General features: G+C 37.4%; 1 protein-coding gene across 1 annotated transcript in view; it reads left to right on the top strand.

Moving 5' to 3' along the window:
* Positions 1-15,754, top strand: part of SPTLC3 (serine palmitoyltransferase long chain base subunit 3) — a 78,484-nt gene that overhangs the window by 51,399 nt on the left and 11,331 nt on the right. Inside the window, 3 exon segments of the mRNA XM_060785977.2 lie at positions 2,610-2,715; positions 3,528-3,747; positions 4,106-4,232. Coding sequence (XP_060641960.2) covers positions 2,610-2,715; positions 3,528-3,747; positions 4,106-4,232 — 453 coding nt within the window.

Genomic DNA, 15,754 nt, shown 5'->3' with positions numbered 1-15,754 from the left:
CCAGTAGCAAAATTACAATTGTGAAGTAGCAACAAAAATAATTTTATGGTTGGGGTCACCACAACATGAGGAACTATGTTAAGGGGTCTCGGCATTAGGAAGGTTGAGAACCCCTGCTCCAGAAGGTTTTATTTATTTATTTATTTCTCGCATTTCTATCCCATCCTTCTCAACCCCCGAAGGGTTTTGAATGTGCTCTGCAGGCACAAAACAACTCATTTGTATGATTTCACACAGGACCACTCAGAAACGGTTACAGATAAGTAATCTGTTCATAGGCACAGTGGAAGCAGGTGAGCTCTGCTTGAGGAGAGCCTTGACTGTTAGAGTATGTTGGAGGGCTAAATGTATGTTTGTTTCTTGTTTGTCTGTAAGACTGGGTGTTTGTTTGTAAGGTGGTGTGTTTATTTTTAAGGCCATGTGGTTGTTGTGTTTTCTAATGTGCTTGTTCCTTTGCTTGAAGCAGTGTGTTTCAGGTTGTGTGCTTGAGGGGGCAGAATAGTCATAGTCATAGTAAAAGCATAAAGACTTTCCCATAACTCCAAATGAGAGAAATTGAGCTGTTTTTTCTTCATAAACTTGCAGTTGTTTCTCATTCCATTGGGTTAGTCTCTTAGTAATGTTGGCATTGGAAACTATTAGGAAAACTATGTTGTAAGAAGTCATTATTGCAATTATCTCGATGATCTGATTTGGCTAACAAATCATTCACATGTAATGACATTCATTATTATAATATTATTGATACCTAGGGTGCAACTTTGCTCCCAGTAAGTCCAAAGTATGACAGTTCTAGATCTTCCTCACCTGTAATGCACATGCTCTTATGAACTAAGTTTTTTCCTCAGTAAAGGAACAACATGGAGCCTAGTTTTTGGCTTCATTGGGATAGAACTTGTTCCCTGTTGGAAAACAATCAAATCTCCAAACCAAAAAACAGTATGTGCAAGATGTTGAATAGTTCAGACCCACAACAGAATTACCATGGTGGCCTTGGCCCAAGATCACATACATTTTTAGCATAAACCCTCACAGGACCCAAGATGGTGAAGTAGTTTGAGTATTGAACTAGGACATTGAGGGAAAGGGGTCAATTCCCTTCTCCAATATGGAAACCCACCAGATGATCTTGGGCAAGTCACATTCTCTGAACCTCAGAGGAAGGCAAAGACAAGGGCAAGGCTGCCCATGAATTATCGGCTAAACAAGAATATGAACCCAGATTTCTCCAGTCCAAATGTTTATTGGTTTTATCGGTTATAGATGTAATGTATAATTGTTGATTGCTAATTTATGCTATTTTGTTTTATTACTGTTGTATGTTACGGGCATCGAATTGTGCCTTGGATATGTAAGCCGCCCTGAGTCCCCCTCGGGGTGAAAAGGGCGGGGTAAAAGTAAACCAAATAAATAAATAAATAAATAATCTTGTTAATACTACTGAATTAATATTTAATGGATAGATTTTCCCTTAGGTGGTAAGAGAGACCTCTAGAACAGTACTTCTTAAACTCTCTTGATGTGAGAGATAGGAAGCCAGTCAGGGGATTCTGTCTTTTTACCTCTGAATATGTTTTAATCTGTAAGGATTTTAACTGTTTACTTTTTAAACCGTATTTTTAATGTTTGTAGATTTTAGGTTTCAAATTGTATTTCGTTTGGTTTTAGTGTAAGCTACTTTGAGTCTCTTTTGCAGAGAGAGAAAGTGGGATATAAATAAACATCATGATTATACTATAATATGGCAGTTGTTGATTGTTTCTGCTAGAGAACAGTATCATATTTGTGCCAGTTGATTATGATGGTTTCTTTCTTTTATGGAAATAATCCAGGAACAGGTAACAGATAGCTCAGGGACTGGCAATGGTCCACTGGCCACCACTATGAGTAGTATTGTTCGAGATCAGTGGTTCTCAACCCTATGGGTTCCCAGATGTTTTGGTCTTCAACTCCCAGAAATCCAAACAGCTGGTAAACTGGCTGGGATTTCTGGGAGTTGTAGGCTAAAACACCTGGGGACCCACTGGTCGGGAACCACTGTTCTAGATTATATTGTTACTATATTAATAATATACGAAACGACCAAGTAGTAGCCAACCTTTGGTGTCGAATTTAGATGTGGTTGCTTATGACATACTTTTTAATACAACAAATAATAATAATAATAATAATAACAACAACAACAACAACAACAACTTTATTTATATCCTGCCCTATCTCCCCGTAGGGACTCAGAGCAGTTTACAACAAATATCGGCAAACATTTAATGCCATAAGATACTAGATAAAAACAAAATAACCAAAACCACCCTAATCCCACAAAGCAAATTGATATCTTCATCAAGAATAATAAAGACATCACAAAGTTGGACAATGAAAACAAAATTACTATTTCACACCTAACTTTAAAAAACAAACAAAGAAGAAAACATCAAGATGAATGGTATAAAATTAATTAAAATATATGAGTTTAAAAACCGGCAGGAAAATGCCAAGTGACAGGCTGCCTTGGCTGTTTTAGAAAATGATAGGTTTTGAGATAAAAGCTACTATTGACAGGTTTTAATCAAATATTTCATGTACAGTTTTTCTTGTATTTTTATAACTAGATATACAAAGCTTAGAAAAGCTATTGAAGGATGCGGTAATACATGGACAGCCTCGAAGCCGGAGAGCATGGAAAAAAATTCTCATTCTGGTAGAAGGCATTTACAGGTATGGCTAAAAACAAATATGGAAGCTATCCATAGGCATATTCCAATGACTTGTTAAATACATTAATCTCACCTAAAATGTGCATAATTTGGTGAAATTAAATAAGCATACTCCCTCTTTTAGTTGCATGTAAGTCATTGAACATGTCCAGTAGACCTTTTGTTTTTGAAGTGCAAGGTCCCACCCTCTGCTTTATTGCAAACTGGAAATCAAGATGACTCCCACCCATGATTAAAAGTTAATGTTGAAAATGAAAATGTCCCAGCAGAACATTTAAGAGCATCATTATACAAAAGTTTTCTTTTTATTATTTGGGGAGTATCTTTATTAAGATATAATGGTCACACCATATTTGTGCAGAACTCCTTGGAAACCTCTAGAGTTGCGTTTCCTGCCACTCCTCAATACAAGTACCTATCCTTTGTTTCTTTCTGTTGCTCACTGTGGTAACATCAGTAGGAAGCTGACTGCATTTTGGTGAACTATTGCATTGTATTCTGTCTGTTTCTTATTCTACCATGGCATGTTTCCTTCTTTCCATTTCCGGAATTATTTCAACAGATTAGAGGTAGAATTCTGCAAAATATTGACTGATTAACATAATGCTAATTTTATGGAAACTTTTCTTATAAGTTTCCTCAGCCTCCAGTTTAACACTGATTTAGCTGCACAAACCAAACTGTTTTTGACACTCTCTTGTAAAAAATGGAACAGAAATCAGCTTATACTTTACTCTTTTTTGTGAATACTGATAAACCTAGAGTTTTGATGTTTGTCCTGAGCGCTAACTTCTTTTGTTTGTTTGTTTTTAGCATGGAAGGATCCATTGTACGCTTGCCAGAAATTGTTGCCTTGAAGAGAAAATACAAAGCCTACCTCTACTTAGATGAAGCCCACAGTATAGGTGCTATTGGCCCAACTGGCAAGGGAGTTGTTGAGTACTTTGGAATGGACCCCAATGATGTTGATGTATTGATGGGAACGTTCACAAAAAGCTTTGGAGCTGTTGGAGGATACATAGCTGGCAAAAAGGTAACAGCAATGTTTAATACTCCTTGTATGTGTGAAATAATTTAGTTGCTTAGCCATCACTGGCATTTTAAAAAATCAAAAAGAGCCTTGGGTTTCCGAGGAAGTCAGGTCTCTTCTAACCTGGTTTGTAGGATTGCTACACAGGGATATTGCTTTGCATTAAGTCTGATTTGCCAGCTTCTGATACATTACCTGGAAAAACTGATAGTGAAACATCTTGTCAGTTTTTCAGTTCTATCTACGCTATGTTTGCAATGAATTTCTGATGAGGCCGTTCCTGTCAAATGCAAATTTCCTTTCCAGTAGAAGAAAGAGTGATTTGATGTCCACATTGAAATCTTATTTTCTTTGGTTGAAGGAACTTGTGGACTACTTACGGGTTCACTCACACAGTGCTGTGTATGGTGCATCTATGAGTCCACCTGTAGCAGAACAAATAATAAGAGTAATGAAAAGCCTGATGGGTCTAGATGGAACCACACAAGGTAAGATATCTCATTTAAACTTAAATTTTTAGTATAGCTTTATGTTTGGAAAGGAAGCAGATGTGACAAAGAATTGTGCAAATGATATAGGAATCATAATAGTAGCATATCATGTTGAGAAACTTGCTTTCATGAATGCATAGTGCTGCTCCTAATTATGAACAAATTATACATCATTTCCTGACTTACACTCATCTTCAGGCTAAACTTGCTTCAAGGATGTCATTGCACTATTTCAGCTGCAGTAATTCTTAGTTAATTAGTGGTTTATGAAGTCAGGAACACGTTCTGAGCTGTTCCTTGTTCCCTCTCTTCCCCAAATCTTCATTAGTGGCATGATATTAAAGCCCCTTCTACACTCCCATATAATCCAGTTCAAAGCAGATCATCTGGATTTTTATGACAGTTTATGAGCCCTAAATTCACAAAGGATGCGAGGATGATATGGCCGTGACTGTAACAAGAACTATAGCACTACAGCTGATACATGCAGATGGGGATAAGAAACATGGTCCAACCACAATTTCCGGTTTCATAAACCACAGTTTACAAATAAAAGAAGCTTTGTTTCTTCTTCTTTGTAGCTTCTAAACTCTCTCATACAAGCCATTTGGTACCTGCACAGAGCTGGTTTTAAACTTCTAAAGGAAAGCACTGTCAGCATTTTTTCATGTTAGGAGTGACTTGAGAAACTGCAAGTCGTTTCTGCTTTTAGAGAATTGGCCATCTGTAAGCACATTGCCCAGGGAACGCCCAGATGTTTTGCTATTTTATGGGAGGCTTCTCTCATGTACCCGCATGGGAAGCTGGAGCTGACAGAGAGAAGTTCACCCCCGCTCCCTGGATTCAAACTGCCAACCTTTCCGTCATCAGTCCTGCCAGCACAAGGGTTTAACCCATTGCACTACCACTCTCTTCCAGCTTCTGACAAACTGTCAGTTGCTATGTCATAAATCTGTTTGGGGATAGCTGATATCAGTAGCTAATGCACCTACACTCCTCTGATGCTCAGCTAGCTAGTTCAGTATTGCATTTTGGTCATTTGCATGCAGTTTGCTTACATTATTCCCATTTTAATTAATATCCTTGAGTACAAATGCCCAGTAATAAAGAAAGGTCAACAGTTGGATGAGGAAACTCTGCAATCATTTGATCTTCAGGAATACTGCCTTTTTAAAATAATTGCATAACATCATATTCCAGATATTAAATTATGGAATTAATCTAGAGAAGATTATTACCCTGACAACAACTCATAGTTTGCTTTCTAAATCTCCTTAACGTGTAATTGGTTTTATATTTTCATATTTAGTGTGTTTTATCATGGTTTTTGTATTTTATGATGTTTTACATTTTTGCTATTTTGCTTATTATGTTACAGGTAGGTTGTTCTGTATTGTCTAATGTGCCTTGTCCTGCCGTAAACTGTTCATATGGTTTTCTTTTGGCATTGAATGTTTGCCATATTTGTTGGAAACCTTCCTGAATCCATTCAGAGAGATAAGGCAGTCTGTAAATAAAGTATTATTATTATTATTATTATTATTATTATTATTATTAACGTGATATCTCTGGATTGTGTATGAATGTTATATGTTATATCTCACAAATATAACGTTTGTGAGAATAAATAAGAACTTATAACAAACATAAATTAGATTTATGGAACATTAAATAAGACATCTGTATCAGTAGACAAATATATGGATAGATTCTTGCCAGTGGAGGGCAATATTGTACTGTGTTTTCATGTTCATAATATATTTGTCACTGTTTTCAATGGTAGACCCACACATAATATATTACATTAAGTCAGTGTGGATTTTGTTACAATGTGAGGTAGCATGCTAGGGCTGTCCTTATGTAAGAAAGGCAGCATCTGATAAAAGATGCACCAAGCTGCATTCATCACATTGACCTCTAGTAGAATGCTGGATCAAGGAGCACACTTAAAAATGTACAATGTTCCTTCAGGAGAGTGCACTTCCATCCAGAGCAGGTTGAATGTCAACTTCCCAAACCCAGTAACCATCTTCATATCATGATAACTCCTTGTCAAGATATACTGTCCATGTATTGGACCTTATCCATACCATTATTGAGTAGATGAGGCAGATAAATATTGTTGGTTGTTATCAACATATTGATTAAGCCTCGTTCAGTTTCTCAGATAATCTCACTCAGCAGCTTAATATAAATATTAAAGAACATGGAGAAGTCCTCCCAGTGCTACCTTCTGAATGTCCTTTCACATATGAACAGAACCACCTCTTCATCATAGCTTTTAGACCAGTGGTTCCCAACCTGTAGTCCATGGACCACCAGTGGTCCACAAAAACAAAAATATGGTCCGTGTCCTCACCATTACTACACAGTTGTCTCGAAACCATGTGGCAACGAGAGTGCCTGGTCTCGCGAAACCCTCTTATGGTGCCAAGGCAACGGGGATGACGGGGGGAGAGATTGACTACCTATGGAAGATTATTTCTACCACATCAACTCTAGATTATTAAATATGGGCGAGCAGATGGTGACTACTGGATGGCATATGTTCTGTATCAGAAACTAGAGCTGATGTGGCCTATCTAATGCAATTTTTTGAATCGGCACCCCAAATAACCAAACTGAATCTAAAGTTGGCCATAGACTAAAGTTTATTCATAGCCCTTTTGGTACTAATGTTGGAGAAAGTGGTCCTTGGTCTCAAGAAAAGGTTGGGAACCATTGTTTTAGACTAATGAAATAATATGGCTTATAGCATTTGGCATTGCTAAAAAGTGGGGAGCATTTACAAGATTTCATTCCTTCACCCTCTTTACAATAGATGTCATCCATCAATAGAATATTCTTTTTCTTTTGAATTATATAAGTAAATTATAACATTGCCATCATCTTTTTTGTGTATTCTCTTAACATTCTGATTCCTGTTTTCCTATCCTTTACATTTCTATACTTATCTACTACTTATACATATCCAATTTTCCCCTTCCCTCTTCCTCTCTCCCCCTCTCTCCGGAAACAGTTGTGCCTCTGTTCTTTGTATTAAATTATTTGTTCGATCAAGAAGATTGTCTGATTCAATTCCTTAGATTTTCATTTCCTTTTTTCTCTGGCTTTCAGCCTTTCCCATTTCGAATCCCAGTTCTTCTTAGGATGTCCATTCGTATATTGAATTCTCCTTTCAATGATATAATCTTGAAGAATATTATCTGATATTTGTACCATTTTTAAGCTCCCATTTCCTTTGCTCTTTCTGTCCTAAGGCTATTGTCACTTGGATTACTGCTATCATATACTTTACAGTTTTGTCCCATTCTTTATATCCCGCTTTCTCTTCGATTTTCTGAGTTTAAAGAGGCCTGTCCATTTCATCCAAAAGTAATGGAACTAGATTACTACTATCTTTTAAAGTACAAGAAAGGAAATACTTAAAATCAGGCAAGAGCTGTGGCAATCCTCTGGGTTGAGTGAAACTTTCTTTAGAATGACTCATAATGACCTGCTTCGAGTCAGCAGGATTTCATTATTCCTCCTGAAACCCCCAGTGTTGCAGGACTGCTGACTGAAAGGGGAGCGGGGCGAGCTCCCATCTGTCATCTCCAGCTTCTCATGCGGGGACATGAGAGTAGCCTGCTACAGGGTGGTAACACATCTGGGCAATGTCCTTGCAGACGGCCAATTCTCTCACACCAGAAGCGACATGCAATTTATCTCACTCTTGGTACGGAAAAAAACCCTTCCTCCCCTCACATGACAATAAATTTCTTCTCAGTTCTTGTGGGTTTTTTCGGGCTATATGGCCATGTTCTAGAGGTATTTCTCCTGACGTTTCGCCTGTATCTATGGCAAGCATCCTCAGAGTTGAGGTCTGCTGGAACTGGGAAAAAACTTTTCCCAGTTCCAGCAGACCTCACCTCTGAGGATGCTTGCCATAGATGCAGGCGAAACGTCAGGAGAAATGCCTCTAGAACATGGCCATATAGCCCGAAAAAAACCCACAAGAACTGAGTGATTCCAGCCATGAAAGCTTTCGGAAATACAATAAATTTCTTATTAATTTCCTTGGCAAGGGAAAGAATACAGGTAGATGGGGAAACCCCTCCAGATACTTTCTGCAAATCCTTAAACTGAAGAACTAAAATGTATCTCACAAAACTAGACCAGATGGTACTTTGCACACAATCGCTGGAAGTGCATTAATGAAAGTATCCAAAATGAGACAACATACGAGTGATTTCCTAGCAAACATGTCAAAGAGTTCCAGAAGATCCTCTGGAGGTTCAATTGCCTCAGAGCTATTCCACTGATTTTCCTCCAGCTTATATAGAAGGAGGCTTTTAGAAAGGGAGTTGAATGATGACCCATCTTTTCTTCCTTGGCATTACTATGTGTGAAGTTGCACAAACCACCTGCTGTACTCTTTGTTCACATACATATGGTGGCTGAGCTAGAGCCAAGTTTGTTCACATCATTCTCACATCCATAGAGACTGTTACAGAGCTCAAGCAGAAATAATGATTTGTGAAGTTTTAAAGTGGACTGTGTGTGTTTCACTTCTTACAGAAAAGCTGAAGATATGTTTAGTTTTCCTTTCATAGTCAGGCCCAGCTCAATAAAATGTCAGAGTTCATTTTCTCTTAGAGGGAAAACCTATGGATAAATACAGGTTATTTTGAATTGGCCCCAGTCTTTTTATCTTTTGACTTCTGTGATATAACAATAGTTTTCAATGTGGAGATAAATTTATCTCGTGGCTATCCCACTTTGAATTGCAGGGAGCCCCACATGATGGGAATATCTCCTAGTAGATGAAGTCATAGTTGTATTATAATGACCACAAGTATCAGGGAGCATTGTATTTCCCAGCATCTTACCATAGAGGTAACAGGATATACACACAAAAGCACACACAGTGCATCCCAACTTAAGAGTGTTTTGAGTTAAAAGCCACCATTCAGCCCATGTTTTGCTTTGATCTAAGAGCAGCATTTTGAGATAAGAGCTAGCTCCCAAGGGAGCGCTAGCACTAGAGTACAGGGCTTTAGGGCTTCAAGGGAGCAGCCTCAGTGCTTTGTGCCTCTGTGCCTCTTGGTCTTGTCCGCTTTTGGAGATTGCTGTCTTTGCTCTTGTCTACTTTGAGGAATTTTGGGATAGTTGATTTTGTGTGGTTTTTATTCTTGGCATGTTTGGCTTCATGAATTGAGAGAGGAAGAGAGGCTGGAATGAGTACAGTATGAAGAAAATGATGCTAATTCCTCTTTGTGGTTTGTGCTTCTTGTCACAACTTTGTGCTTCTGCTATTTCTTTTTTATTGTTCCATGCAAATGGGCATTTATACATTATTTGTTATTTATAAAGTACATTTTCTTATTTAAAAACACGTAACCAATAAAAATGGGGGGAAAGGTTTCCGAGAGCCAGAATGAATTAATAGCATTTCAATGGGAAAATTCACTTTGAGATAAGAGTGATTTGAGTTAAGAGCTCAGTCACAGAACGAATTCTCACTGTACATACACAGCTGTATGGAGGAGCTTTCTTTCATGTAAACCTTCCTCCCACCCCCTATTTACAATTTCAAGTGACAAATATCTTAAGAAGATTTCTCACTCCTTAATATTTCTACTTGTTTGTTCAGCCTCCTCTCTATTCTTCTTTTCAAAAGCAAGTTATAGAATGCACTCTTGTTACCTATCAAGTGAGTATATAATAACTTAGGTATGTCTCCTATATATGACACTCCTTTCTCTGTTGACCTTAGTACAGATTCTTTCGAACAGTGCGACTTCAGCAATCAGACATCAGGGATATTCTTCACAGTGTTTAAAAAACAATCATTGTAACTGTCCATATTGACCAGAACTATTACTTTCTGATATCCAATGCTTTAGGAAAAAGGCACCAGTCCATGGACTTACATTTGGAGAAGCATTGTTTTGGGAAAGCTAAGATATGAAAAGCATTTCTTTTTTTTCATATATGGTTTCAACAAGTAAAAAGTCCCGCCTTAAAAAGCAGTTTAGACAAAATAGTCTATTTTTTGCTCCTGCATCATTGCAGTTACCTTGATTTAGTATTGAGAGCTGTGAGCCTGTAATTGTGTTCAACTACTGAGGTTTTTCCAAAGTACCGATCACTATAATATCTGTTTTTGTGTGTTAAAATAGCTCAGCAAAACATGCATAAGAGGAGTGGGGGAGTCAGTCAAGTGTGTGGTCTTTGACCACAAAACATATAATGAGACATTGAGAGGAAAGACATGAAGCTCAGCAAGGAATGCACCCTTTCCATCATCCACTTGAAAACAGTTCCTCTTTGCTTCTCTCTTCATTGCTTGCCCACCTCACATACACAATATCCAGGTCATCTTTATGTGTTCACACCCATTCATAATAGTATTCATGTTGATAAAGACCCTTTTTAAAAAGTGGGGCCTTCTGTCTGAGATCTTTAAAAACACCCACATGACATTCCTTTGTTAACAGGATCTCTAACAAGGAGCCATTTTTATTCTGTTTGTGGAATTGGAAAATGCCGAGCTGATTTGATTTATAGGCTTCTCCCAAAACCTTTTGACTCATTGATTTCTGATTACTTGTTCTTTCAGTGCTTTCAAATTGCAGACAAGATCCTTTAATTTGATAAGGGGTCGAGTGTCCCATCAGTTCTTCTTGCCTACAAGGTTCGTTTGGGGCTGCTTGCACAAGGGTCCACTCTTCCTTGTTTCACTTTTGAATCCACACAGAAGCTCTTTTAGCTATACCATGCCTTTCTAAGTGATATATGATGTGTTATTTATGTTTTCTATGGTCAAATATGGCTTTGCAAGCTAAAATACCTAAGGTTCCACTTTTCAACCAAGTCCACTTTCTGACAGCACTTTGGTCCCTACCTGTCAGATAAATACTGTCTTTCTGTTTGCCCCATTTCAGGCTATTTCCCTTGTGACCTCCTGGCCTATCAGCATGTGAAAATATTTGTTCACTTTACAGTTACCAGTAGGCAAAATAGCCTCTACGAATTTTGCCTCTGGATAAGAATCACAGTTTTGATTCCCAAGGATCTTCAGTATTTCTTAATAACGTGCAGTGTTTTCTGAATGGAATGAAGTCCAAATCAAATGCTTTTAGAGACTCCATCTAAGAGGGAAGAAACAAGTTTCAAGTGTTTAATTTGAAAATGGATGGTGAAACAGTGAGGTGAAGGCTAAGGCATCTTTTGAGCAGGGAATCTGATGTTGAGTAGTGAAACTTCTGCCTTGCAGGATTGCTAATTTTCATTCCTCATAGCTTTGTACATTGGTAAACAAAGCAACAACTACAGAGAACAGAATCCAAATTTAGTCATACTCAGAGCAGACCAATTAAACTCAAGGACTACTAGTCCCAACTAAAGTAGATCATTGAATCAAGAGGAATTTTGTAAGTCAACATATTTATAAATTCCATGGATTTAGTGGCTCTGCTTTAGTTAGATTAGCCATTTGATTTAATCCATTGGAACATAAGCCCCCATGACTTTATAATTCATACATCCTAAGGATTTTATGGATGTGATCCTGGTTTGACATCACAATTTAACCGTACATTTTCTCCCACAAAGTAGTGTTGCCTGCAGAATTTTTCAACATTTGGAAGTCTGAAAAAACGCATTTTAAAATATGCCAATAAATGCTGTACTGTGTTTTGAGAACACCTTTCTTGTTTGGGGTGGGGGGGACTCATAGTAATCACAACCTCTAGGTGGTGCACTTGAAGAATAATCATAACCTCTCCTTCCCTAAATGTCACTCTTGACTCATGCCTCCAGAGCAAATCTACCTCCCTCAAGTGTCTACATTTTAGTTCTGGAGAGAAGATGCATGTTCTAAAGAAAAAGCATTTTCCATGAAATTACAGTCTACATTTTCCTTAATACTTCTTTAGAGCATATGGGACAGAAAAGAAAAGGAATTATCCTGGTCTGCTTTGTGAATACGTGGATTCAGAATGTCTTGCAAAGCTATAAATGTTGTTGTTGGTCTCTTTCTGCATGACTTAGATTCAGTAGGACACTTTTGTATACTATATCACAATAAAGATAAAACACAGCTGTAAAACAATGCAGTGTTCGGGCGTAGAAAAATAAAACAACCTATGGGAGAGAATGTTGGGTCCTGGAAATGTTAGGGCAATTTGTCATAGCAGCCAACAACATTGACATATACATGCGGAATACAAGCTTCATTTGTATCTTTGCATACATATCTGGCACCGACATCTATTTTTGAATGTCATTAACCATTATTTTCTTCTGTGGAGCTTTACTTAGCAGAAAATAGAATTTTAAATAATTAATTTTATACTGTTTAAGGAAATGCCTATTTCTATTTCTAATCTGTGGTAAATTTGGTAGTCTCCAACTTATAATATTTAAAAATAATGGAAAAAGCTCTATGTCTCTTAAGTTTCCTGTCAGCCATTCAACGATTCACTGTCTCCCACTCTTTCTTTCTAGTTCTTTTGAAATCTGGTATACCAAAAATATTTTTGGAAATACCCCCAGACTGTTGTTTTTATTAGCAACTGGAAAGCTTTGTAGTAAGAGGCATTTGTTTTGCTTTGTTTTTTGTTACTCTCCCACAGCTGGTTTTGTTTTAGCACAACTGGAGAGACACTTAAGTTATTTGTGGCCCCTTCAACTCACTTACTTTGTCAAATGGAAACTGAACAGCAAGCCCAAAGGATAATAGGCTGCCTGTGTGACCAGGCCTTTGTGGAAAAAATACTTAGAGATGTCCTCTTTCCTTTCATTAAGCCATGCCACAAAATAATTTATAATTATCCATTTCTATTTTTCAAAATACTTGCAAGTGAAAAAAACAGATGATGCAACTGTTCCTTTCTACAAGGAAAATACCAGATTCTGGTTGTTTATGGCCTCCAGATTTTGCTAAACTGCAACTTCTCATAATATATGGTCAAAAATGCCCTTATTTTGTCATATTTTAGCTTGTAAGAGTACTCTACACTACAATTAATGCAGTTTAACACCAGTTTGTCTGCTATAGCTCGATGCTATGGAATCTTGGGTTTCATAGTTTGGTGAGGCACTAGCATTGTTTGGCAGAGAAGGCCACAAACCTTGTAAAACTACAACTACCATCATTCCATAGCATTGAGCTGTGACAGTTAAAGTGTTAGTAAACTACATTCATGCTATAGAGCATATGCACTCTTAGGGATGTCTCGATAATATTCATTCTTTATTGATTAAATAATATGCTGTCAAATTTCTGCCTTATACAAACCTACTATGTGGTTTTCTCAACAAGATTGTTCAAAAGAATTTGCTATTGCCTTTTCCAAAATGAGAGGATGTAATTTCACTTGCCCAAGGGCATCCCTTGGATTTCTGTGACCAAGCAGGGATTTAAACCCTGGTCTCCCAAAGTCCTAATCCAAAACTTAAATCACTTAATCATATTGACTCACTACTTACATGTTGCTTAATTTGTTGTTGTTGTGTACCATCAAGTTGTTTCCAAACTGTGGAGATGCTAAGATGATCTATCATGGAATATTGGTGAACAGTGAAAGAGATTTAAAGATGGGTTTAAAGCTAACCTTTAAAATGTGGTATAAATACCAAGAGAAGCAACTCGAGTGTTGTAACTGGAGCTCAGTTATTACCAACAGTGCCATGGATTTTGAAGAAGCATGAATACAGGACGAAAGGAAGAATCTTGTTGTAACTGTCTTCTATCTGGAAATCTATGTGAAAGACTATGTGGTTCCAGGATAGGTCTTAACAGTAATTTACAGATACACAGCCAAGACTCTACCTCTGGAAGACAATCACACCCAGCCCTGAGTGATCACCCATGATGATGATGATGAGAGGGGAGGTACAGTCAACCTCTTTTGAAAATACTTTACAAAGAAGGACCATATGGTGAGATAACACAAAAATGAAACAAGCAATAGTGCCAGGTGAAAACTCCTGGGTCAGATGGCTCTCAACAGCTACTGGGAAGGAACAGAGGACAATTACAAATAGATCTGTGCTAGTGACACAATTGAATTCAAGCCAAAAGGATGTTCAGGTGTTAATGTGCTTAAAGGCGAAAGAAAGTCTGAATCTGTACCGCACATGTTATAGGAACATGAAATGTGAGAAATATTAATTGGAAAGATAAACGTAGTAAGACAAAAAAATGGAAGGTATAAACATTGCAGTACCTGAGCTGAGGAAACTAAAGTAGACTGATATTTATGCAGGATTTTACTCTGAAATTTAAACAGAAAATTAAAATATAAGAAGAAATGTGGTGGCATTAATAGTCGGGAGTGAGGTAGCAAAAACAGCCAAAACATAATTTCAAAGTTAAACCAAATAATATCAATAAGATTTCACGGAAAACACATCAATATAACATTAAACCACATTTATGCTCCAACTACAGAGGCAGAAGGGGAAGAAATTCAAAAACTCTATGCAGGAATCCAAAGGAAATTGATCATACATCAGAACAGGACTACTTGTTAATTAATCCTAGACAATTAAAGTGCAAATAAAATGCAAAATCAAAGAATTTGGCCTAAGAAACGAAGCAGGAGAGCCACTGATTGAATTTTGTGAGTCAGTCTGTTCATCACAAAAAATGTGCTTCAAGCAAGAAATGAACATGAGCATCACCTATTAAAACCAATATAGAAATAAAATAGACTGCGTATTGGATGCAGGCAGTGGAGAAATTCCATTGTCTCTGCAAGTACAAGACCAGGAGCAAATTCTGATACAGACCATGACGTACTTGTATTAAAATTTGGATAAAGCTAAAGAAGGACGCTATTGTGCCAAAATGCAACGTGAAGATTATTCAAGTAATGTAAAATTAGAACTGAGGACCTAGTCAGGGAGGGATGCAAAAGCCCTAACTGTAGCCAAAAAGAAAGAGAAGTTTTAATTGATCACAGATCAAACTCTTCAAACAGTTAAGGAGAGAGAGGAATCAAAGGTAAAAAGGTGATATAAGTCAGATAGGAACCCTGAATACAACATTTCAGCAACTTGTGTTCTACTGTAGTAATCAATGCAGAGAAATAGAAGATGACAACAGAAGACAAGAAACCCCTTTCACAAGATAGGAGAAATCAAAAGTAGATTTAAACCAAGAATGGAGATGCTTTAACACCAGCTGGGGAACACATTACAAATAGGGAAGATCCTGAAGTTTTAAGATATATAATTAACTATTGGAGTTAGAATTATCCAGGTAATCATGTTTCCAGTTTCTATATATGATAGTGAACAGTGAAGGAAGCTGAAAATCCACTCATTTGAAACATGGTGCTGGAGAAGAGTTCAATAGATACCGTGGGTTCTAGAGCAAATCAAGCCTCAACGCTCCCTAAAAGCCAAGGTGACTTAACGGAGACCATCGTACTTTGGGCATACCATGAGAAGACATGACTGAGTTCAAATTACAATAATGCTGCATAAGGTGGAAGGCAGTAAGAAAAAAGGAAAACCTCATTACA

This window comes from Anolis sagrei, chromosome 1 (assembly GCF_037176765.1).
Source record: "Anolis sagrei isolate rAnoSag1 chromosome 1, rAnoSag1.mat, whole genome shotgun sequence".
Lineage (NCBI taxonomy): Eukaryota > Metazoa > Chordata > Lepidosauria > Squamata > Dactyloidae > Anolis > Anolis sagrei.
This window is presented reverse-complemented; position numbering and strand designations above follow the sequence as displayed.